Raw genomic sequence first — 22,268 nt, forward strand, 5'->3', positions numbered from 1 at the left:
TCCCCCTCCCCCACAGCCACACCCACCCTCCTCCTCCTCCTGCCCCACACCCATCCTCCTCCTCCTGCCTCACAGCCACACCCTCCTCCCCCACCCCCACAGCCGCCGCTCCCAGCAGACACTCCCTTTCAGACACAGAAAGGGAGTGTCCACAGAGGCAGCTTTAGTCAGGAAAACTAAAACTACTAAAGTTACACATTTGACTAAAACGCACTGAACACGATTATATTTTAATTTGACTTTAAACACTGCCCGTTTGTCGTAGTAATATGACATAGGCAGAGGTCATTCCACAGCTGTTACCTAGCAACCAGACTGTAAACAAGAGGCAAACTCCACATGACAACAGTTCTGATCTGACACACAATAATACCATAAAACACCTTTATTTAGTCCAACCATGGTTTAAACTGTGTCGCACACTGATGACATCACAGAGGGATTCAGCTCTACTTCCTGTCATTTTACACTCTTTATTTTTCTTCACAAACTGCAACTTAACGGAACTAAAACTACGATAAATATTTACCACAGGTTCTACTCCACCAAAATAAATCTGAATTCGAAAAACAGCAGAAGCTTTAAAGATGGACTTTAAAGGACACATATTCTGCATCATTTGTAATCGTCCTTTAAACTTGTATTTTTGCTGTTAATAAGGTCAAATAATGTATGAACTGAAAACCACACATGATTTCCTCTCAGTCAGGTGTTTTCACTCCAACTACTGGCAGCAAAGGGAAACGCCACAGGGGAAATACACAAAAGCTAGCTCGCCCCGACATGCTAAGATGAACACGCCGTTGTAATGAAGGCGATTTTATTTTCGGAGCAGCGAGCGCCCAGGTCGGTTCTTGCTGCCGCGCGGAGCAGAGCACGTGGCTGGGAGTGGGGCTTATGCAACGCACCACGCCCTGCCCCCACCCATCACTACACACCGCCGCTCCACATCCCCTGACCCACAGAGCTGCGCGGAGCCTCGGGGGCCCAAGAGAAACACAGTTCGCCCGGCGTCAGGGTTCGTCAGTAAAGTTCCTGTTGCTGTGCGTAACGAGGTGGGGCGTGGGCGGTTGTCGGTTTCTTCCAAGAACAAACACTTTGATCAGAAAAGTGAGATGGCAGAGTCTGCGTTTGCCGGTGAAGTCGCCAGAAAAAAGCCTTGTTTGGGTCAAATTGAGTGTCGTAACTTTACAAGAAACTGAAATAATGTGGTAACTGTGGTGATCTCATATTAAAAGGAGAGGATTTTTCAAGTGACAAACGTGTCACTGGGAATATTTCATAAACAAAGAGTAAAAAAGTACTTGGGGAAACTATTAATCAAGGTAAAGAAACTGTCGGTGCGTAACAGGAAGGACAAAACATTAAATAATGCTCAAAGTCTGGTATTTTCAAAAGGACAAATACAAACATGAGACGAACTGAATCATATCTTCATATCGCCAACGTGAAGCTTTCGTCACTCGTAGATTTACTCGCAGTGAGAAGAAGAAGCGACACGTTTACTCGAGTGCGACGCCGTTTCTTCAATACAAATGTAAGTAGTGGTGGGTAATTAAATTAGCGGCTAAATTAAGTCTTGATTATTTCCTGGATATCTGCATGGATATCACAGCGGCATTTAACGTTAAAAAACTTCCTTGCTTACGGACATCACAGTGAAGCTAACAACAGCTAGCATGCGTTACTTCATTGTTTGCGGACATCACAGTGAAGCTAACGGCGGCTACAATGAGTTAGTTCCTTGTTTGCGGACATCACAGTGAAGCTAACGGAGTACAAAGTAAAGCGTCCAAAAAACTACAATTTCTGACCGATAGACGAGGTAAGTGTTCCTAACAACGGCACAAAGTCCGTTCAAACCCGACTCTGGTTTGTGTTTAAATGAAACACAATGAGCCTGAAGTTACAAACGAATGAGATCAAACGTTATCGACCTTGACCTGGTCCTCTGTGATTTTAAAGACTTTAGATCGAGTAGATTGAGCCCTAAATGTGCCGAATCTGGATCTGACGTCCACCTTCTGATGACATCACAAACTTATGTAAAAGTGAAAAGCATGTGTGATAGTTTGACTTTATTAATATCTAAATGATTATTAGAACGCACAATCTTAATAAAAATGTTTAAGTAAGTTTAAGTAACGAACAAATATTTCTTTGTGAGCAATTAGTGCAGGTTTCCTTTAGCGTTTACTTTTGTCTACGACAGAACAGATGAGCTCATTACTTTGGGTTGCCAGATTCTTCGGCTAAAAACAACGTTTGATGTGTTGATCCCGCGGCTTCTGTGAGCGTTCAGTTGTGACAGTATTTTCATTTTCACAGCACAAAGCATTCCTTAAAAGGGCTTTAACTGGACAGAACACACAAATGTAGAGTACAAGTACAAGTAGTGAAGACCAGCGGTTTTTACATACTCATGCTGTAGATTTGAGTTAGACACACATTTATTCAGACGAGCTGCTCAAACATGCGAGAAAATGTCAAGAAAAAGATTTAGAAACAAGTCGCACTGAATCTTTACAGTTTAAGAAAGGTCCATCAGAGCCAAAGAACAATACGCGTTAACAGTTAGCGTGGTTAGCATTTGCCGCTAATGTTAAGCCCAAAAGCACGTTCAGGACGAGGCGTGGAAGTGAGCAGAGCGCCCCCTTGCTTCAGAATGTTCTCACTTCAAATGCATTCCCCACAATGCATTTCACTGTGATGTTTTCAAACGGCGCAGCGCTTCTGCCTTAGCAACGTAGCAGCAAGAGCTAACAGGAAACAAGGGAAAGGAATGTCTTAACAAAATCCGCGACTGCCCGGCAACAACACTGTAAAAACATTAAGGCCGTTCTCGTTCGTTTGCGGCCTATTCCACAAATGATCCAAACTAAACAGCGCTGTGGTTTTGTGATTAATTCAACTGCGGTTTAACATCACTTTTTATGTTGCAGTTTGTCTTTACCACATTTACAACGCTCTGAAACGCAAACCGAGTTCACCTCCTGCTCCTTGTGCCGTGCACGTCATTCAATTGCCAACATGCTAGCATTAGCTTTGAACCCATTTGACACGTTTTTAAATCTGCTCAGAATAGGGATGCATACCTAAACCCGCGTTCAGGTTCAAGTCCGGATTCGAATCCAGAGGTTTAGGTTCAGGTCCGGACCTAAACCATGTCATATTTGCATAATGTTACAACAGCGTAACACAAGCTACTTTGCTAAATTAAGTTGAAGACACTTGAACAAGGACGACTATCAAACACAAGGCTTAACTGCAGATTGAAATGAACTCAACTTGTCTGCTTTATTCACTGTTTATTAACAGAAGCTACAACTTACAAATCACAAGCTACTAGCTAGCTGCTAAACTAAAGCTTAACAGTTAACACACATTCATGTGTTTCACTTGAGGAACAAGAGCATGTTGAGTATTGTTGACAGGGTCAGTCTGGGTCAAGGGTCAAAGCAGCTGTTTCATCTGATACAATGTTTTGCCTTGAGACACATTTCCACTCTTTAATGTTACAGATCCATTGGCATCAAAAATCAGGTAAAAACCTTCAAACAGACAATACACCAGTGTAAATAATTAAGTCAGTGTAAAATAACAAAAACAAAAACTAGCATAAAAGGCAACTTGAACAACTATAAAGCAATCAACTTAGCAGTATCAAAAGTAGAATATGAAAATATTTTACACAACAAATCAAAATAATACATCACTTTAGCAGCATTAAACACCAGACCATATTTAACAACTGTAGAATACAAATTCTATTACAAAATATAAACTCCAACGAATGCAGCAATTAAACAATATTACTTTGACTTAGTATTTACTTAATGCCAAATACATCACACCACAACATAACACTTAAAAGGTGGTATGGACGATTTTTTTCAGCAATTTTTTTTATCATATTTCCTCGTGGCGTGGATAAATCATTTGCCCTGCCTCGTATCAATCATAAAACGCACCTACCGCTCACCTGCAGCCGCGTCAGGCTCGTCCCCACGTTTCCGCGTGCCTAAGCGCATGGATCTATCATAATATAGTTCCCTCATTGTATGGGGCAAAATGAAGATTGAGAAAGACAGTTCGAGCTGACGCAGAAGTGGACAGAAATCTACGGGAGACGAGAGATGCCATTACACGCTCCGTTGCGCTAATAAACAAACGCACATGGCGGAGAAAACTCATTTCGACCGCTTGTATCCGCGATCTTGTTCTTTCGGTCACTACCCAAAGCTCATGACCATAGGTGAGGGTAGGAACGTAGACCGACCGGTAAATAGAGAGCTTTGCCTTTCGGCTCAGCTCCCTCTTTACCACAACGGTCCGACGCAGCGACTGCATCACTGCAGCCGCTGCACCGATCCGCCTGTCGATCTCACGCTCCATCCTTCCCTCACTCGTGAACAAGACCCCGAGATACTTGAACTCCTCCACTTGGGGCAAGGACACCCCACCCACCTGGAGAGGGCAAGCCACCTTTTTCCGGTCGAGAACCATGGCCTCGGATTTGGAGGTGCTGATTCTCATCCCAGCCGCTTCACACTCGGCTGCAAACCATCCCATGTTGCAGGTCCGGGTTTGATGGAGCCATCAGGACAACATCGTCTGCAAACAGCAGAGATGAGATCCTGTGGTCCCCAAACCGGACACCCTCCGACCCCTGACTGCGCCTAGAAATTCTGTCCATAAAAATTATGAACAGAACCGGTGACAAAGGGCAGCCCTGGCGGAAAGTAACTTAGACACACAAATTAGTAAGCAAACATCCGACTGCTTCCCAGTGTGCGGTCATGATATGGCATGATTGTAGTGGGTGGCTCTGGGCAAAAGGGAAGTAGAACATAATGTGATTCAGGCTGCGAAATAGATGGGGGCCCAGGGCCCGTGGCCCTTCAAATCGCCGGCGGGCATGGGTTTTAAATTTGGAGGGGCCCCCCCCGTGCCCCTGTATAAAAAAAAAAAATCAAGATTTAACTAGTAAGGCCGTAGTTATTCTATTACTTGGTTTACAGATTTTTAAATTAAATATATTCAACAGGCGGGTGAAATATAAATATAATTACAAAAAGGTTTTTCCTTCCGGGTTTGCCCAAAACGGACCAGACGAGGAGAGGGGGGGGGGGAGACGCGGCGCGCAGGAGTGTGTAACAGTAGATTTAGCGTGTTTTACACTCAGAACTCACACTTCTAGGTGTACAGCCTTAGTCACGGCAAAACGCGCTGGAGAAAATGTGGTAAACGGGTTTAAAATGTGTATTTGCGATATAAAGGTGGAGGAAACGGGCGCGCGCGCGCTCTCGCCGGGACCGCACAGGGACGGAGCTGCTCCGTCACGCTTCATGCGCCCTTATCTTTTGACTAAATACCGCTTTTTATATTTCATTTAATGCTATTTTGCGTTGTAGTAGTTTATAAGATACAAAATGAATACTGTATACAACATTTGACAGGAGATCTTAAATGTTCTGCAGCAGGAATAAATTGAAAGGTCATGATCTCTGGTTTATAGGAATTCAGTATTTGTGCTCTTCCTTCAGATCAAATAAAAGATAAAAGTACTTTAAATTGTTTAACATGCTAATAAAGAGGTTTAAAACAACAAATTCATCTTGTTCTTATGACGCCGCGATGCCGCGCGCGTTTGTGGGCCCCTAACTTTTTTAGATGGGGGGGCCCCCCTGGCCCTTTACTTTGAAAAACTATTTCTCTATTTTCAACGGCGAAACTGGGATTACCGTATTTTCCAGACTATAAATCGCAGTCATAGTTTTGGCCGGGGTGCCTAGGCTCTAAGCGACGCAGAAGAAGAATCTGCACTTCCTCTACCTCTGGAGTTTGTGGAGTTGTTTAGAAGTGACACAGAGGAAGAAGAATTCAATGGATTTAGTGATTTGGGGTAATACTGATGCTTTGTTAGCATGTTCTTTATGCTATAGTTATCTGAATAACTGTTAATATGTTACGTTAACATACCAGACACTTACCACAGTTCTGTCTGTGCGTCATGTAGCTGAAGGTGTTAGCGTTAGCATACGTACACCTATTCACCATGTTCTCTCATCTGTTATTATTTTAAACTGCATTTCAAGATGAAATGTCTGTTCTTGGTCTTGGATTTTATCAAATGAACTTCCCCCAAAAATGCAACTTATGTGTGTGTTTTTCTTCTTCATTATGCATTTTGTGGCTGGTGCGACTTATACTCATACGGTAACCTCAGAAAATATCAAGATGGTTTTGTCTAAAGGAAAACAACTAAAGAGTGATATCAGAGCCTGATTTAAACGTTGTACTTTGTTCAATTCATTAGGAGAATTCATAAGAATTTAGCATTTCTGATCAAGGCAAAATTTGTATGTTTAAGTTTTACTGGAAATACTTTTAGAATTTTTTATCCAGCAACCATTTTTGAATTTCATCTACAGATATATAGCCTGCTTTACCACAATTTAAATGGATTTGTGAAGCTCCAATACAAAATATGAATACAAGTCAAATAGTCAAGCCTCAAAATTGTAATGAAGAAACCAACAAACTGACATTTCTACCCAGGTCTTTTTTTTAGTTAAAAGACCCAAAATATTTTCTTTGACAATTCTGAGCATTTTAACGGGTTTTTACAAGGACGAAATGCGGGAAACGTGCACCAAACTTTACATTTCAGAAACCAACGCATTAAAGGGAAAAACAAAATGTCGCTTTTCCTGATCAAAAGAAAAGAGCGTTTCTGTTGAACCTATCCTCACATAACCACCAATCAGCAGCAGACGTCTTCCCGCCAAAAAACAATCAGAAAGATCCTCGCGATCCCCTAAGTTGAGTCGGTGCCGAACATGCTAAACATATCTTTTATCTTTAAACATGGATATTTTAAGTGTTTTAATTCAAAATATAGTTAAAAAAAAGGTACCTAATGTTTATATCATGACATGTTAAAGATGAGCCCAACGTCCACGAACAAACAACATTTAACTGCAAATAAACTTGCGCAAACCGATCAGAGCAGAGAAAAATCAACGCCAACTGACTTTAATGCAATATTTCATGTAAGTATCTAAGTTAAAAGAATGTGTACCAGATTTTTACTGCGTTTAAAACTTGAAAAAAAAAATAGGTTTGGAAATCGTTCAGTTCAGAGCTTTGAGACGTGGAGCGCTAGTGATGTAAAGCGGAACTTTTAGGAAGTCCCGTTGCGGTAAAGCATGCTAACAGCGCGCTACCTGCGGATGGCAAACGGCGGTCTCATTTTGACCCGAAGAGTTGCTTTTAAAAACATCTCTGTACTGGGGCAAAACCGCTTTTATTTAACATGAAAAAAAAAATTAACGGGTAGATACCCGACGTTATTGCTGTTAGCTTGACTAATTACTCAAGCTAATTAGTCAAGCTAACAACTCATGCTAGTCGTAAGCTCAACTACATTTTCAATTTAAAACGTGCTCTGTTGTAGTTTTAGTCTGTCATTTGAATTAAATAAAGAATGAATTAAGTTTCATAACATTTACGGCAAAACATTGTACACATTGATTATGACACTGATGGGTTAGCACTGATGGGTTAGCTCTGATGGGTTAGCTCTGATGGGTTAGCTCTGATGGGTTAGCTCTGATGGGTTAGCTCTGATGGGTTAGCTCTGATGGGCTCTGATTCGGCGCCGACTCGTGTTCGGCATACAGCGCTCGTTCTTCCTTACCGTGCACTCCATTTCTTCAGGCTCGGGCTTGATCAGCATGTTGTCCGCCTCGATCGTCACTCGCCGCGTTGTCTTCTGCGATTCCTCCGTCGCCTCGTCCTCCTCCACCTCCTCCACCTCCTCCACCTCCTCTACCTCCTCTTCTCCGTCCAACCTCGTCTCCTCCTCTTCTTCGCGTTCCGTGGTTATGTCCTCCACTTCCTGGTTCGGCGATGTCACGTCCCGTTTGTCGGCCGCCGTTTCCTGTGGCCGTTTGCTGGCTTTGTTGATGGCCTTATTCTTCAGGTCCCGCCTCTGGATACGAGAGAAAGGTCCAGGATTAGATACAACTGGGATAAGAGGGGGAACATTTCAAAAATACGCCATAAGAGATCATTTAATAGAGACATTTTTAGTAGAGACGTTTCACCGCCATCGCTGAAATGTTGTGCACTTTGGGGTGGGGGTTCAGTCCCGTTCCAGGACCCAGTTCCACTTATATGTGCACGTTCAAAAATAAAACACAAAAAATTGTACATAAATCCACTCAAATCTGACAAAGTAGGTCAGTGGGCGTTGGCGTGTTCGGTTTAGGTTTGTCCGTTTGACTTCCGCCCGAACTACAACGTGATTGGTCGGGCCCACAGCAGCTCAAACCAAACAGCGCGAGTCAGACCAGACGATTCTCCAGAGTGTGAAACAAACATCTTTATAACTGAGGAACGGTCCTCACGAAACCTTTTCCTTATTACCTGTTGTTGTTGCTTTAATGGCGGCTGGCGGCCATGTGCAAAGATGCATTTACCACCATCTTCTTTAGATATTTAAGACTTTATTCTTTAGACTTTCTTCTTATCACCTGGTTGTTCCTACATAGATATGTTTCATACAAATGTTTTTTCTTTGTGTTGATGCCGCTTTGTGACGAACGGAATTGTTGTGATGTCACGTGATGTAGTCATGTGACCTATTGCCAAGGATGGCGGCAGAGAAGTCTAAAGAATAAAGTCAAAAGAGCAATGTCTAAAGAATAAAGTCTAAAGGATAAAGTCTTCTTCTTTGGTGTTTTATGGCTGTTGATCCAACCATCTTAGACTTTAGACTTTATTCTTTAGACCGCCTATATTTCAGACTCAAGAGCAAAGTCTAAAGAATGAAGTCAAAAGAATACAGTTTAAAGAATAAAGTCTAAAATGTACAACTACAGTAGTACACTTGGATCAACAGCCATAAAACACCAGAAGAAGAAAAAGAAGACTTTTAAACACCTGGCATCATTTTGACTTGTTCATGCCCACAACGAGGTCCCGCCAGGCCCAAACGCGTAGGCTTTACCCCTTTTCCAATAAAGCACTTTTAACGCCGTCGAGTGACTCAGATCTTTTGACCTTTTTGACCACATTCATCTCGTGCCTTGAAGACGTTTCAGCCGACGACAATCACATCTTTGAGACATTAACGCAGCTTTCTGACGCCACCGTGAACAAATCATGTCACCGTTAAGACGTCGACCCAGGCGAACCATAAACCGGGTCAACACGTCCGTGAATGTGACGGTTACACAGTGAACGTAAAGAACGACGCTCCACGTACAAGTGTCTTAAAGTATCTATGTTGGGCCATTTCAGAATTCCCTCGACAATACGCTTTATACATGCGTTCACACATCCGGGAACCGGGAACCGAGTCCGCCATTTTGAAAGGGGCACAACAGCACGCCTACTACATCCAGGATAGATGAGGCCAAAATGCCAAAAGCCTGCGTTCTGTAAGGACATCGCTCTGTTGTCAGACTAGAATCAAAGTATTCGTAGCTCATTATGCCGTAGAAAAGGATGCAGTCGTGGTGGTTGCTAGTATATCACGTGCACCTTTCAAAATGGCCGCTATGGGGAAGTCACGGATGTATGACGTCACCGCGAACGCATGTGTTTGTACATATTTTCCATCTCAAATGTACAGTAAATGTATTTGAAAAGGCCCAATGTGCAAAGGAAATTGGCGTTTGACTGGTCGACTACGAGAGTAATCTGAAGTCCTTTGACGTAAAACACAAACACGTTCCGTTACGTGGCATTTACTCGAGCCTGAAAGAAGAACGACGCTCTTATTCTCCAAGTGTCGAGAGTAAATATGAAAGACGAGTGGTGGGGAATCGACCACGAAGCGGAAACGCGGACAAAACATTTGTTTTCATTTCCACAAAATGGTTTAAACTGAAAATATGTGGCGTTCTTTTCGACTTCCTCCTCTTGGTTCTGGTTGAACTTGACCTCTGACACTCACACGTGTAAAAGAGAAGTGAACGTCCCGAAGATTATCGTCCGTGCGTTTAATGAGTAACTTTCCCGCAGAGTTCAGTCACGGTTCAGCTTTCGCTTTCAGAGTCCGGGGCGTTCACAGGAAGCTTCCCCGTTCACGCCTTTTTCTGCCCAGAACACGTCAAAACTCCTTTACGCGCTTTACGTCGGGTCAGAAATGTGTTTAGATAGAACGTCGAAACTGCAGTACGCGCTTCGCTTCCTGTTGTGTCCAAGGGTCGTGTTTCTATGACAACCGCCGGTTCATGGGCGCGGCTGGTCTGCGGATTCAGAGCGACGCGGCGCAGTGGCAGTATTTGAACTTAAAGCGCCACCTACAGGCTGGACGACACGTTGAACTAAAACGCAGTTAAGATAAATATATTTTGAATTTTACTAAAAAAAAAATCATAAAGATGTTATCACAGAGTAGCACATATTTAAGGTTTATCGTTTCACTTCCTGTTTGTAATTGATGACATCACATTAGGAAATTACCCAGCAAACACTGGGCCAAAACTCATCTAATGTCGCTTTTGTATATTTTTATTTGTCAAATTAAAAAAGTGTGACTTTATTTTGTTGAATCAATGTTTAGAGACATAAAAGTTTTTTTTATGTGTCAATTCTACATAAACTTTGACTGAAACGAGTGTCCCTGTGTGATGTCACTTCCTGTCCCTGGTGTGATGTCACTTCCTGTCATTTTCAACAGATTTTTCAAAGTTTTCTCCACAAATACCTGCTCGATTGGTGTAAAACTATAATGTATATGAACAAACAATAGATTTGATTATTCTATACAAACACTGAAGGACGGGCCAAACACAGCGGACAATAAAGTGCACCGCAGCCATAAAAGTCTTGAACAAATCATGACGACTCTTTATCCATTCGCGCATGACCAGAGAGCAGAAGACAAAAAAAAGTTAATAAATAAAAGTAACCAACTCTTATTTGTCACGCACGCCTTGTTTCATCTTATCCTCGAGGAAAACGAAACTAAAGCAGTGTTTTCGTCTCGCTCCGGGCGCACTTCCCCGCTCTGCCACCAGGCGCGACACTCCTGACAACGCGAGCGGTAAATGTGGCTCGTTTCCGATTGGCTCCTTACCGTTCGCCTCCTTTTCGAATCCTCTGCTTTTTAAAGTCCTGATCGAGTCTGTGTGCTTTTGTTGCTCTTCCTTTGTCTCTGCCGCTGCCTCGAGCCCGGCTCAAACTCAGAGGGAGCGGCTCGGTCTGGCACATTCCACTTTGAGGTGTGGTTGGCCAATCAGGCGGGGTGTGGCTGCGAGCCCGCCCACACTTCCCATGAAGCCGTGGGGGTTGAGGGACTGCTTTTAAATCAACGAAAGCATGAACACATAGAAGGGTTTTTAACAAGAGAGGATTTGGAGAAAGGAAAAACGCTGCTTGAATCGTATTTTTGAAAACTACAAGAGTTTATCATTTTGATTTATTTTTTAAATCTACTCAAAATCTGGTGTTTTCAAAGGAAACTGCTACGCTTAATCCACTAATCATTCACCATTCGACTGTAAAAAGACCAAAACAGACAGGCAGGCACATTATTAAATCAAAATGTATGCAAACAATCAAATTAATTCACTTTGTGTGAATATTCTCGGTCCAGAAGCCTTTTGTGGTCATATTTCAACCTTTATTCGGTAAGAAATCTATTCAACACGTCTCACTGCAGAATAGAAATAATCGCTTGACTCGTCGACTTCTAAAATCACTGTTAGCTGCAGCGCTAATGGACACAAAGCTGAATATCTGAAGGGGCGGAGCATGACACTGTGGCCTTTAGTGGGTTCATATCTTTTGAGTTGCTGAGTTCTCACTTCTCAGTCTGGGTCAATTAGAAAAAAAGCTCCTGCTGCTTGGAAACCATGGGACGACTCTCCTTCCCCCGAGACACGAGAGGCTCAGGGGAGACGGTCGACACCCGCCCCACAAACGGCACAACTAACTAACACAAACTACACAAAAACGCGACGCAATTCACAAAATCCCTCGTTTGTCTTGCAACGTGGCGTAGCTCGGCAGCGTGTATTTCTAAGTGACATCACACCAGGGCCAAACATTCACAAAAGAAATAACTTTTTCGACATTCTAAAACATTAATTCAACAAAATAAAGTCACTCTCAAATTTAAAAATTGTGACATTAGATGAGTTTTTGGCCCAGTGTTTGCTGGGTAATTTCCTGTGTGTGATGTCATCAATTACTAACAGGAAGTGACGTTATAAACATAAAACATTTTGATGGACCGGGACAAGGCTAAAGTCACAGAGAGCAGCGCCTCACGGACCGGGACATGGCTAAAGTCACAGAGAGCAGCGCCTCACGGACCGGGACATGGCTAAAGTCACTGTAAACCGGGACGAGGGGGCGTCATGACTCTCTCACAGCCGCGCTCTGACGTACACTGACTGCAGATGGCGCTGTCGTTCCACTGCTTCCGAGTCAGATCTGCTTAAATGAGCGGGGAAGCAGCTGAAACTGTCGATGTGCAAACAAAACAATCCCATTGAGGTCTGTTCATAAGAAACGTTTAATTATATAATTATAAAGGCACAGTATAAGTATAATCAGTATTATTACGTTGAATGGCAGATCCTGTTATTATGCGTTTTTGAAAGAGAGACGCACCTCCAAAGTCAGTGACGCGATGGACTACGAAAAACTTCCACACGGCCGAATTAGAAAAAACGACCCTTTTATTATGTCATTATTTAGTTGTTTATTTGTTGTTGATTCAAAGCAAATAATTTAGATTTTAAGATCCATAAAACGTTAATTTAACAACATGTAACAAAGTACAAAAGACAACTTTCAGGTATCTGTATCAGAGGGGCCCCGGCCTGACCAGAGGGGCACCGGCCTCCACCGGACGCGGTGGACACAGAGGACACAGAGGACGCAGAGGACGCAGTGGACACAGTGGACGCAGAGGACACAGAGGACGCAGAGGACACAGAGGAGGGAGTGGACGCAGTGGACGTGTCTCGTCCGTGGACACAGGAACCAAAGCAGGACGACTGTCTGAACCATAATGTCTCGAGTTAAAGGTTTTAAGTCGGCGTTTTCCTCGTCAGACTCAAGTTACAGAGTCAGAGCTTCATTAATAAGTCAGACACAAAACTCACCAGCGAATGCACACTATTGTACTACTCCGCAAATACACACTTTTGTACTACTCCGCAAATACACACTTTTGTACTACTCCGCAAATACACACTTTTGTACTACTCCGCAAATACACACTTTTGTACTACTCCGCAAATACACACTTTTGTACTACTCCGCAAATACACACTTTTGTACTACTCCGCAAATACACACTTTTGTACTACTCCGCAAATACACACTTTTGTACTACTCCGCAAATACACACTTTTGTACTACTCCGCAAATACACACTTTTGCACTACTCCGCAAATACACACTTTTGCACTACTCCGCAAATACACACTTTTGCACTACTCCGCAAATACACACTTTTGCACTACTCCGCAAATACACACTTTTGCACTACTCCGCAAATACACACTTTTGCACTACTCCGCAAATACACACTTTTGCACTACTCCGCAAATACACACTTTTGCACTACTCCGCAAATACACACTTTTGCACTACTCCGCAAATACACACTTTTGCACTACTCCGCAAATACACACTTTTGCACTACTCCGCAAATACACACTTTTGCACTACTCCGCAAATACACACTTTTGCACTACTCCGCAAATACACACTTTTGCACTACTCCGCAAATACACACTTTTGCACTACTCCGCAAATACACACTTTTGCACTACTCCGCAAATACACACTTTTGCACTACTCCGCAAATACACACTTTTGCACTACTCCGCAAATACACACTTTTGCACTACTCCGCAAATACACACTTTTGCACTACTCCGCAAATACACACTTTTGCACTACTCCGCAAATACACACTTTTGCACTACTCCGCAAATACACACTTTTGCACTACTCCGCAAATACACACTTTTGCACTACTCCGCAAATACACACTTTTGCACTACTCCGCAAATACACACTTTTGCACTACTCCGCAAATACACACTTTTGCACTACTCCGCAAATACACACTTTTGCACTACTCCGCAAATACACACTTTTGCACTACTCCGCAAATACACACTTTTGCACTACTCCGCAAATACACACTTTTGCACTACTCCGCAAATACACACTTTTGCACTACTCCGCAAATACACACTTTTGCACTACTCCGCAAATACACACTTTTGCACTACTCCGCAAATACACACTTTTGCACTACTCCGCAAATACACACTTTTGCACTACTCCGCAAATACACACTTTTGCACTACTCCGCAAATACACACTTTTGCACTACTCCGCAAATACACACTTTTGCACTACTCCGCAAATACACACTTTTGCACTACTCCGCAAATACACACTTTTGTACTACTCCGCAAATACACACTTTTGCACTACTCCGCAAATACACACTTTTGCACTACTCCGCAAATACACACTTTTGCACTACTCCGCAAATACACACTTTTGCACTACTCCGCAAATACACACTTTTGCACTACTCCGCAAATACACACTTTTGCACTACTCCGCAAATACACACTTTTGCACTACTCCGCAAATACACACTTTTGCACTACTCCGCAAATACACACTTTTGCACTACTCCGCAAATACACACTTTTGCACTACTCCGCAAATACACACTTTTGCACTACTCCGCAAATACACACTTTTGCACTACTCCGCAAATACACACTTTTGCACTACTCCGCAAATACACACTTTTGCACTACTCCGCAAATACACACTTTTGCACTACTCCGCAAATACACACTTTTGCACTACTCCGCAAATACACACTTTTGCACTACTCCGCAAATACACACTTTTGCACTACTCCGCAAATACACACTTTTGCACTACTCCGCAAATACACACTTTTGCACTACTCCGCAAATACACACTTTTGCACTACTCCGCAAATACACACTTTTGCACTACTCCGCAAATACACACTTTTGTACTACTCCGCAAATACACACTTTTGTACTACTCCGCAAATACACACTTTTGTACTACTCCGCAAATACACACTTTTGTACTACTCCGCAAATACACACTTTCGTACTACTCCGCAAATACACACTTTCGTACTACTCCGCAAATACACACTTTCGTACTACTCCGCAAATACACACTTTCGTACTACTCCGCAAATACACACTTTCGTACTACTCCGCAAATACACACTTTCGTACTCCGCAAATACACACTTTCGTACTCCGCAAATACACACTATCGTACTCCGCAAATACACACTATCGTACTCCGCAAATACACACTATCGTACTCCGCAAATACACACTATCGTACTCCGCAAATACACACTATCGTACTCCGCAAATACACACTATCGTACTCCGCAAATACACACTTTCGTACTCCGCAAATACACACTTTTCTATTGAACATAGAGAGTTTTTAAATGCTTTCTACCAAATAAAATGTTGAAAATGGCAAAAGATTCTAGAGAGATGAAATTCAGAAATAATTTGTAACTTTTTGATTTAATAAGTACACCGATAAATACATTTTTCACAATTATTCATCCCTAATCAAGATCATTCTAAAAGTAAATCAGAAAAAGTCGGCGATGTCACGGCACAATAAAAAGCAGGTTTTAGTGGTAAATTCAACTGCTTTATTTATTGCCAACAACTTTCCAACTTTACTGCCATTATTTTACGGACTTTAAATCAAGCAACCTTTATTTATCGCCGGTCAATGTGGCCAAAGTCCTTTTCGATAAAATCAAAGCGACGCAAAACAATAAATCAATAAATTCAACTGAACAAACAATAAAACAAACGTAACAAAAGGAAAATGGGAAATAAATACAACCCGCTTTCCGTCTTCCGCTTTCCGGCAGTTGATGGAGGGAGGCGTTTGTGGGTCAATGCTAATGCTAATGCTAATTTTGAATAAATATACAAATAAAACAAATGAACATTCAAAAAAAACTTTAATAAAAGTATCAGGTAGACTTCACTTTAAATATGAATGGATTGTCTCTTTATATTTGACGTTTTAACTGAGGTTAGCATTAGCTGTGAGAGTTAGCATTAGCGGTGAGAAACGGTTCGCTAACTAACTGCTGCAGAGCTTTCATTGCTTTAATTTATAAAATCAGATGCCACTTCCAGATTAATTACTTTAGAGAAATAAGTCTTTTTTTTACCTTTGCACTGGTCTTAATAGCGTAGACACAAGTTGGTCCTGAAGATTTTAAGCCAGGCCGTTTGTCTCTCGTGCCGTTTGTCTCTCGTGCCGTTTGTCTCTCGTGCCGTTTGTCTCTCGTGCCGTTTGTCTTTCGTGCCGTTTGTCCTTCGTCTCCACATGAGTCTGAGTTCTAAAACTGCACTGTCTCTGAGACCGCTCCGTCTAACTCTGCCTTTGGGTGTGTCTCCATCTGCTCGACCTACAAACTCGCCACGCCCAAACGAGACGCCCGGAGTCCCACGCGGCGACAGGGGGGTGTGGTCCTGGTTCAGTCCGGCTTTAAATCTGTCTTAGATCAGGTCTTACAGTGTATTTGCAGACTTGTCCCCTGTTTGATTGTAAAAATATCATGAATATAGTCCACTTGAGTCCCCACTTCAAGTCCACTTGAGTCCCCTCTACAGTCCCCCTCTACAGTCCCCCCCTCTACAGTCCCCCCCTCTACAGTCCCCCCCTCTACAGTCCTGTTTCTCTTCCCCTCCCCCGGGCTCTCCTCCTGTTTCCGCCCCTTTTTTTTCTTCTCATTGTGGCCTTTCGTTTTGGCGGGCTGCCGTTTCCGTGGTAACGGGATTCCCTACGAGCGAGGGTCGCGTCAGGAGCCACTCCCTGCTCCCAATTTACAATGACAATCTAGAGGCGTCAAAACAGCGAGCGGGTCTGAAGACACTGGAGCGGGTCAAATGTCGTAGGAAAAGACCAATGGGATTTCTATCAGTTTAGAGGAAAAAGCCTTTATTCTAATAATGACTAATCAACCACTGAAATAACCATTCACCATTTTAAGAATCCTTAAATCTGTTACCTGGACGACAGACCCCAAATGCATCCTTTAAAGACACTTATAAAACAGCTGCAAAATGTCAAAATAAGGACCTAATTTGAATATTCTCGTGCAAAAACTTCGAGTTAACAGTTTCTGAATGTGAAACGCCACATTTAACCATCCAGTCGCTCCCAAAACTCCAGTGTTGTGCATAAATCCGTATAATCTGAATAAAATGAGTCGACCGAGACACCGCCAACCAATTAATCGACCGACTTTTAGCCTTGCAAAATAGATTAAATCATTTAATCTGTTTATTACACACGTTATTCGTAGATACTCTCCATCTAGAAGCGCTTCAGTCACATTTAAACCTGTATTCGGTTCAAATGTCCAACAGAAATAATCGTTTGACAAGTCGTATAATCATAGAAGACAGAAACCAGTTCAGCGACTAGTGCTGCATAAAGGTTTCAATATTGTCACCATTCAACCACCTTTTTCTTTATTACGGCTGCAATTATTATGCAACTAACTGACAATAACAAAAACAATCATCGTTGTAAGCGTTTGACCTTCGCTGCGGTGAAAATTCGATAATTTTCACCTTTGTTTCGCAAAGTTCTGCGCCGTTTTCTACATCCACAAAAGGCCCAAAATCCTCCCTAGAGATGGGATCGAAACCAAGACTAAAACCGGGACTAAAACCGGAACTAAGCGCATGAATCCAGGCCTGGTGACCTCATGTGACGGACGCCTTTAGCTCCACCCTCAAACTGGCCTGGAGAATTCACGCCAATTATACACGGGCAACATTTGTACACAGAGTATTTCTATTCAAACAAATGTCAGAAGGGCAGGAGCTGTAAGGAGGAATTGTACTTTTCAGACGCCATACTTTTACTTGTACTCGAGTAACCGTCTCTTACTTTACGTCGACAATATTAAGAGTTGAACATTTGTGTTTCTTCAGATACGATTTGTTTTTCTCATTGTTGTGTCTATTCTTTGGAAATTGTGTGCACAATTTTATGTTTATTTCATGCTAATGGCGTCTGCGCTAGCTCAGTGTTAGCTCCTCTGCTTCCTGTCCCATTCCATTTTCGCTAGGTTTATGCAAAGTAGCTCTAAAATCTATAAATACTTAAAGATCACAGAGTGGAGAGAGCTGCAGGTGGACGTCACCGACGACGTGTTCAAGACTTTACAAACAAGCTGAGAACTTTGTGGATCAATGCTAATATTACAAATAAAATGCATTTAAATGACAAACTGAATCAATATACACGTAAAAACAATGGTATTTACTACTTTTCCCAATTTATTGCAACAAAACGTTGCATTTTATCGAGATAAATTATCATATTACGAGACTTTTCAATATTGCGACACCAGAATTGCGACACCAGAATTACGCCATAAATTGCACCAGGATCGCGCCAGGATCACACCTGGTGTGATTCTGGTGTGATCCTGGTGTGATCCTGAATCGTGACGCGCCTTTTCTGTTTCTTTGAGGAAAGACTGGTCTCTAAAAATAGGATCCGGAGCTGAAGCCCGGGGCAGAGCATCGGACCGCGCCAAACGCTCCCCGACAACCACAGAGTAGCTAACCGCTAAAACGCTGAAGCTAACGGTAGCGCGAGACGAAAAGCAAACGGAAACCATCGCGGCTTCACACTGGACACGACTCGATTATTGTGAGAAGAAACGTCATGATTTCCTCACAGCCGTTAGCTGTCATGTTTGTTAATCAAATAAAAGTACAAATAGAAAAAAACTGGAAAAAAAAAGTAAAGGAAGCACATAAAGATCTACTTTACATGTAAACTGCATGAAAAACAGAATTGGTTCATTTAAAACGCTGAGCTCAGAGCGAGTTATCCCTGGTTGTCCCTGGTAAACTAACACACATTAGCATGCTAAGAAACATTAGCATGCTAAGAAACATTAGCATGCTAAGAACGCACTTCCTGCTCCTTGGAGAAAAAATTACAATACATCTGGGAAAAAATGATTACACTATTATGAGGCAGATAAAGTTGTTTTGAATGCAAACGACTCCATTTTGAAAGACTTTGGACCAAATGTGCCTCAATGTTCTCTATATTTTAATATTTTCTTTTCCGCGCTCGCTCTGGCCACGTTCCGTTTCTTGGGTTTCTCGTTCTGCGTCTTGTGCTAAAAACAGCTCTTGCACCGCTCTGGACGGCGAGAGCGACGGCCGCAACGACCCGACGCTGAACCCGACGCTGAACCAGACGCTGAAAATTAAAAAAAATCCAAATAAAATAAATAAAATAAATAAAATAAATAAAATAAATAAAATAAATAAAATAAATAAAATAAAAATAGTACAATCATAATTTAAAAAAGGATAATGTGCCTCGGAGTCTTTTAAATTAAAAAGCTGTACTGAGGTTGAAAAACATAAACAGATAAAACAGAAAAAAGAAAAGGCCCTCTGCTCCTTTAAATCCTCGGAGCTCTTTCCCTTTCACCTTCGACACACTTAATCCCTGTGACTTCGCGAGGTCCAAAAAGGGAAAGAAAAAGAAAAGTATAAATCAGAAAGTCTCGTGACCTGAAACACGTTGTGCTGGTCGTGCGGCGGCGGCTCGTGGGGACGGTCGTGCGCATTCCTGGTGGACAAAGTGGGACTGTTCCTTAAGTGCAATGATTAACTCTGTGGACATGGTTTGGTCACGCTCCCCAGTGAGCCGGTTTGTAAAAAGGCAGAATGTTTACAGAGAAACGACGGGCAAAGGGCCGTTCTCGTCGGCACACGGCGAAAGACGCCGCCGTCAGTCAAACGCGGCCAACTGGACGAATTACGAGATCAAAACGACAAACGCAAAGCCGCAATTACAAGAAAACGACACGAGGAAACGAGTACTTTTACTGCTCTTAACTTCACCTGGGTCAAATTGAGTAAAAAATCTGATATTTAAAAGGCATTTTGCGCTCTAAACAACTATTAATGGAAAGACTATGAGCAAAATGATCGTTAGTTGCCGGCTTCACAAGCTTGTCACGCATTCTTCAAAACCAAAAACGCGGCACGTTACTGGACAATACAATATAATCACAAGAACCAGAAAAATTATAATTGTGACCATTGTAGAAGCAAAAGTAAGTTTTTTCAGTTCAAGCTTTCATCTGCGCTGTGATTGGTCCAGTCTCTGCACAGCCGGAGGTTCTAGACCAATCACAACAGTCCGGTCCGGTTAATCGACCAAACTATGACATTGAAGTGACACATCGGACGAATCGATGAACTAAAACGATAAATACATTTTAAACTTTGATTAAAAATATACAAATTTCATCCCAGAATAGCTTATTTTTTATACTTCCTGGTTGTAATTGATGACGTCACAACAGGAGATTACCCAGCAAACACTGGGGTAAAACTCTGCGACTGTTGTCACAATTATTTTTATTAGTTAATGAGTTATGAGTTAGTTAGTTATGATTTAATGTTTAGAGCGTCAAAAAAGTCATTTGTTTTGTGTAAATTCTGCATAAACCTTGACTGGAATGATGTCACTTGCTGTCATTTTTGACAGATTTTTCAACGTTTTCTCCACAAACACCTGCTCGATTGGTGTAAAACTATCATTTAAATGTACGACAAGTATAAACACACCAAATAAAGTCAGAATTAGAAAATCATAAAAACCTGTCATAGGCCCTTTAATCCTCTTTCATTCACATTGTCCAATAGATCACCGGCTTTGTGACATAAAGAAAAACAAAACAATAAGCATTTTAAAATTATGTTTAGTTTATAGACAAAACTGAACTTTTCTGACAAAAAACAAACAAAAAAATTTCAATAATTTCTATCAAAATAAAACATACAAACTTCACTTTATAATATCTGCTCATTAGAATTCGACGGTTCAAATTAAACAAAAATTGGCGGGGGGGTTTTCTCCGCCTACAAACCAGCTCAGAGCGTTAGACGTTTGCGGAAGTAGAATTAAGGAAGAATTAAAAATATATTTTTTAAATTATTATTAAAGTAGTATGCATTTACGGCGTTTCTCTTGAAAACGAATGATCAACGAGTCCAAATGTACCGAAAATACTTAAAACAACTTCATTGATTGGGCAATTATCCTGCGTCCAAACGGCGGCGCGTTGGTCAGAAAAACGTGCGATTTTTTCTGTAATAAATAAATACGGGGGAAAAAACATAAAATTGCCGCATTTTTACGATATGTAAATATGTACCAGGATATACTTTTTATTCGTCAATTTTTCGGAATTTAAAACCGAGAACAACAAAAAAGAAGACCAGAGAGAGCAAAATAAATACATTTTAAAAAGAAAGATCTGACAGCCAAAGAAAAAGAAATGCGAGAGTCCATTTTGTTTTTACAATAACAATTGTACTGAGTTTAAGAGCAGCGAAAAACGACAGATATAATGTGCATTTCTGATTTTTTTTTGGGCCTCATTTTGGCTCAAATTCACTTAATATTCGAAAAGTTAATGAGTTCAACTGCGTGCGAAGTCTGAATCCGTGATAAATGGATTGGCTGTTCTTTACTCGATTTTCTTCTCTCCAACGTCAAGTACAATCCAAATATTTGGTAGACTTTCACGTTTCTCATTAAACCGTACACATTAAACGTAAACTCTTTGATGTTTTCGTTGCGTTTTGAGCCTTTATGGGAGAGAAAGTCTTCACTCGCCGCCGACTCTCCCTGTAATGTCGCCCGCTTGACCTTTAGAACGCGGGGCTGAAAAGTTAAATCGATCAATTGCAACTAATTTAATAATTCACTCCATTACAACGGCCTCAAGCGGCAACATTTAAAGTCCATGTGACAATTTTAAACTACACATTTGACTAAAACGCACTGAAAACATTTTTATTTCAGATTTGACATTTTGCCCCGTTTGTCCTCAGTAAAGTTTATAATTGAACTTCCTGGTTGGACGTGAACACAAATGACACAGGTAGAGGTGATTCCACAGCTGTTACCCAGCAACCAGACTGTAAACAAGAGCCAAACTCCACATAAACGACACAACAGTTCTGATCTGAGACGCAATAATACCATAAAACAACAGTGTGCGACGATGACATCACAGAGGGATTCAGCTCCACTTCCTGTCATTTTAAACTCTTATTTTTCACAAACTGCGACTTAACGGAAGTAAAACTGTAATAAATATTTACCAC

General features: G+C 41.8%; 1 protein-coding gene across 1 annotated transcript in view; it reads right to left on the reverse strand.

Annotated features, from left to right (window-relative positions):
- The window catches only part of klf8 (Kruppel like factor 8), a 48,743-nt gene that overhangs the window by 24,521 nt on the left and 1,954 nt on the right, over positions 1-22,268 (reverse strand). The window contains exon 2 of the mRNA XM_072446049.1: positions 7,703-7,996. Within this exon, the coding sequence (XP_072302150.1) occupies positions 7,703-7,996 (294 nt within the window). The remainder of the gene's footprint in view (positions 1-7,702; positions 7,997-22,268) is intronic.

This window comes from Eucyclogobius newberryi, unplaced genomic scaffold (assembly GCF_026437365.1).
Source record: "Eucyclogobius newberryi isolate DKJ021-1_F unplaced genomic scaffold, fEucNew1.0.hap1 SCAF_15, whole genome shotgun sequence".
Taxonomy (NCBI): Eukaryota; Metazoa; Chordata; class Actinopteri; order Gobiiformes; family Gobiidae; genus Eucyclogobius; species Eucyclogobius newberryi.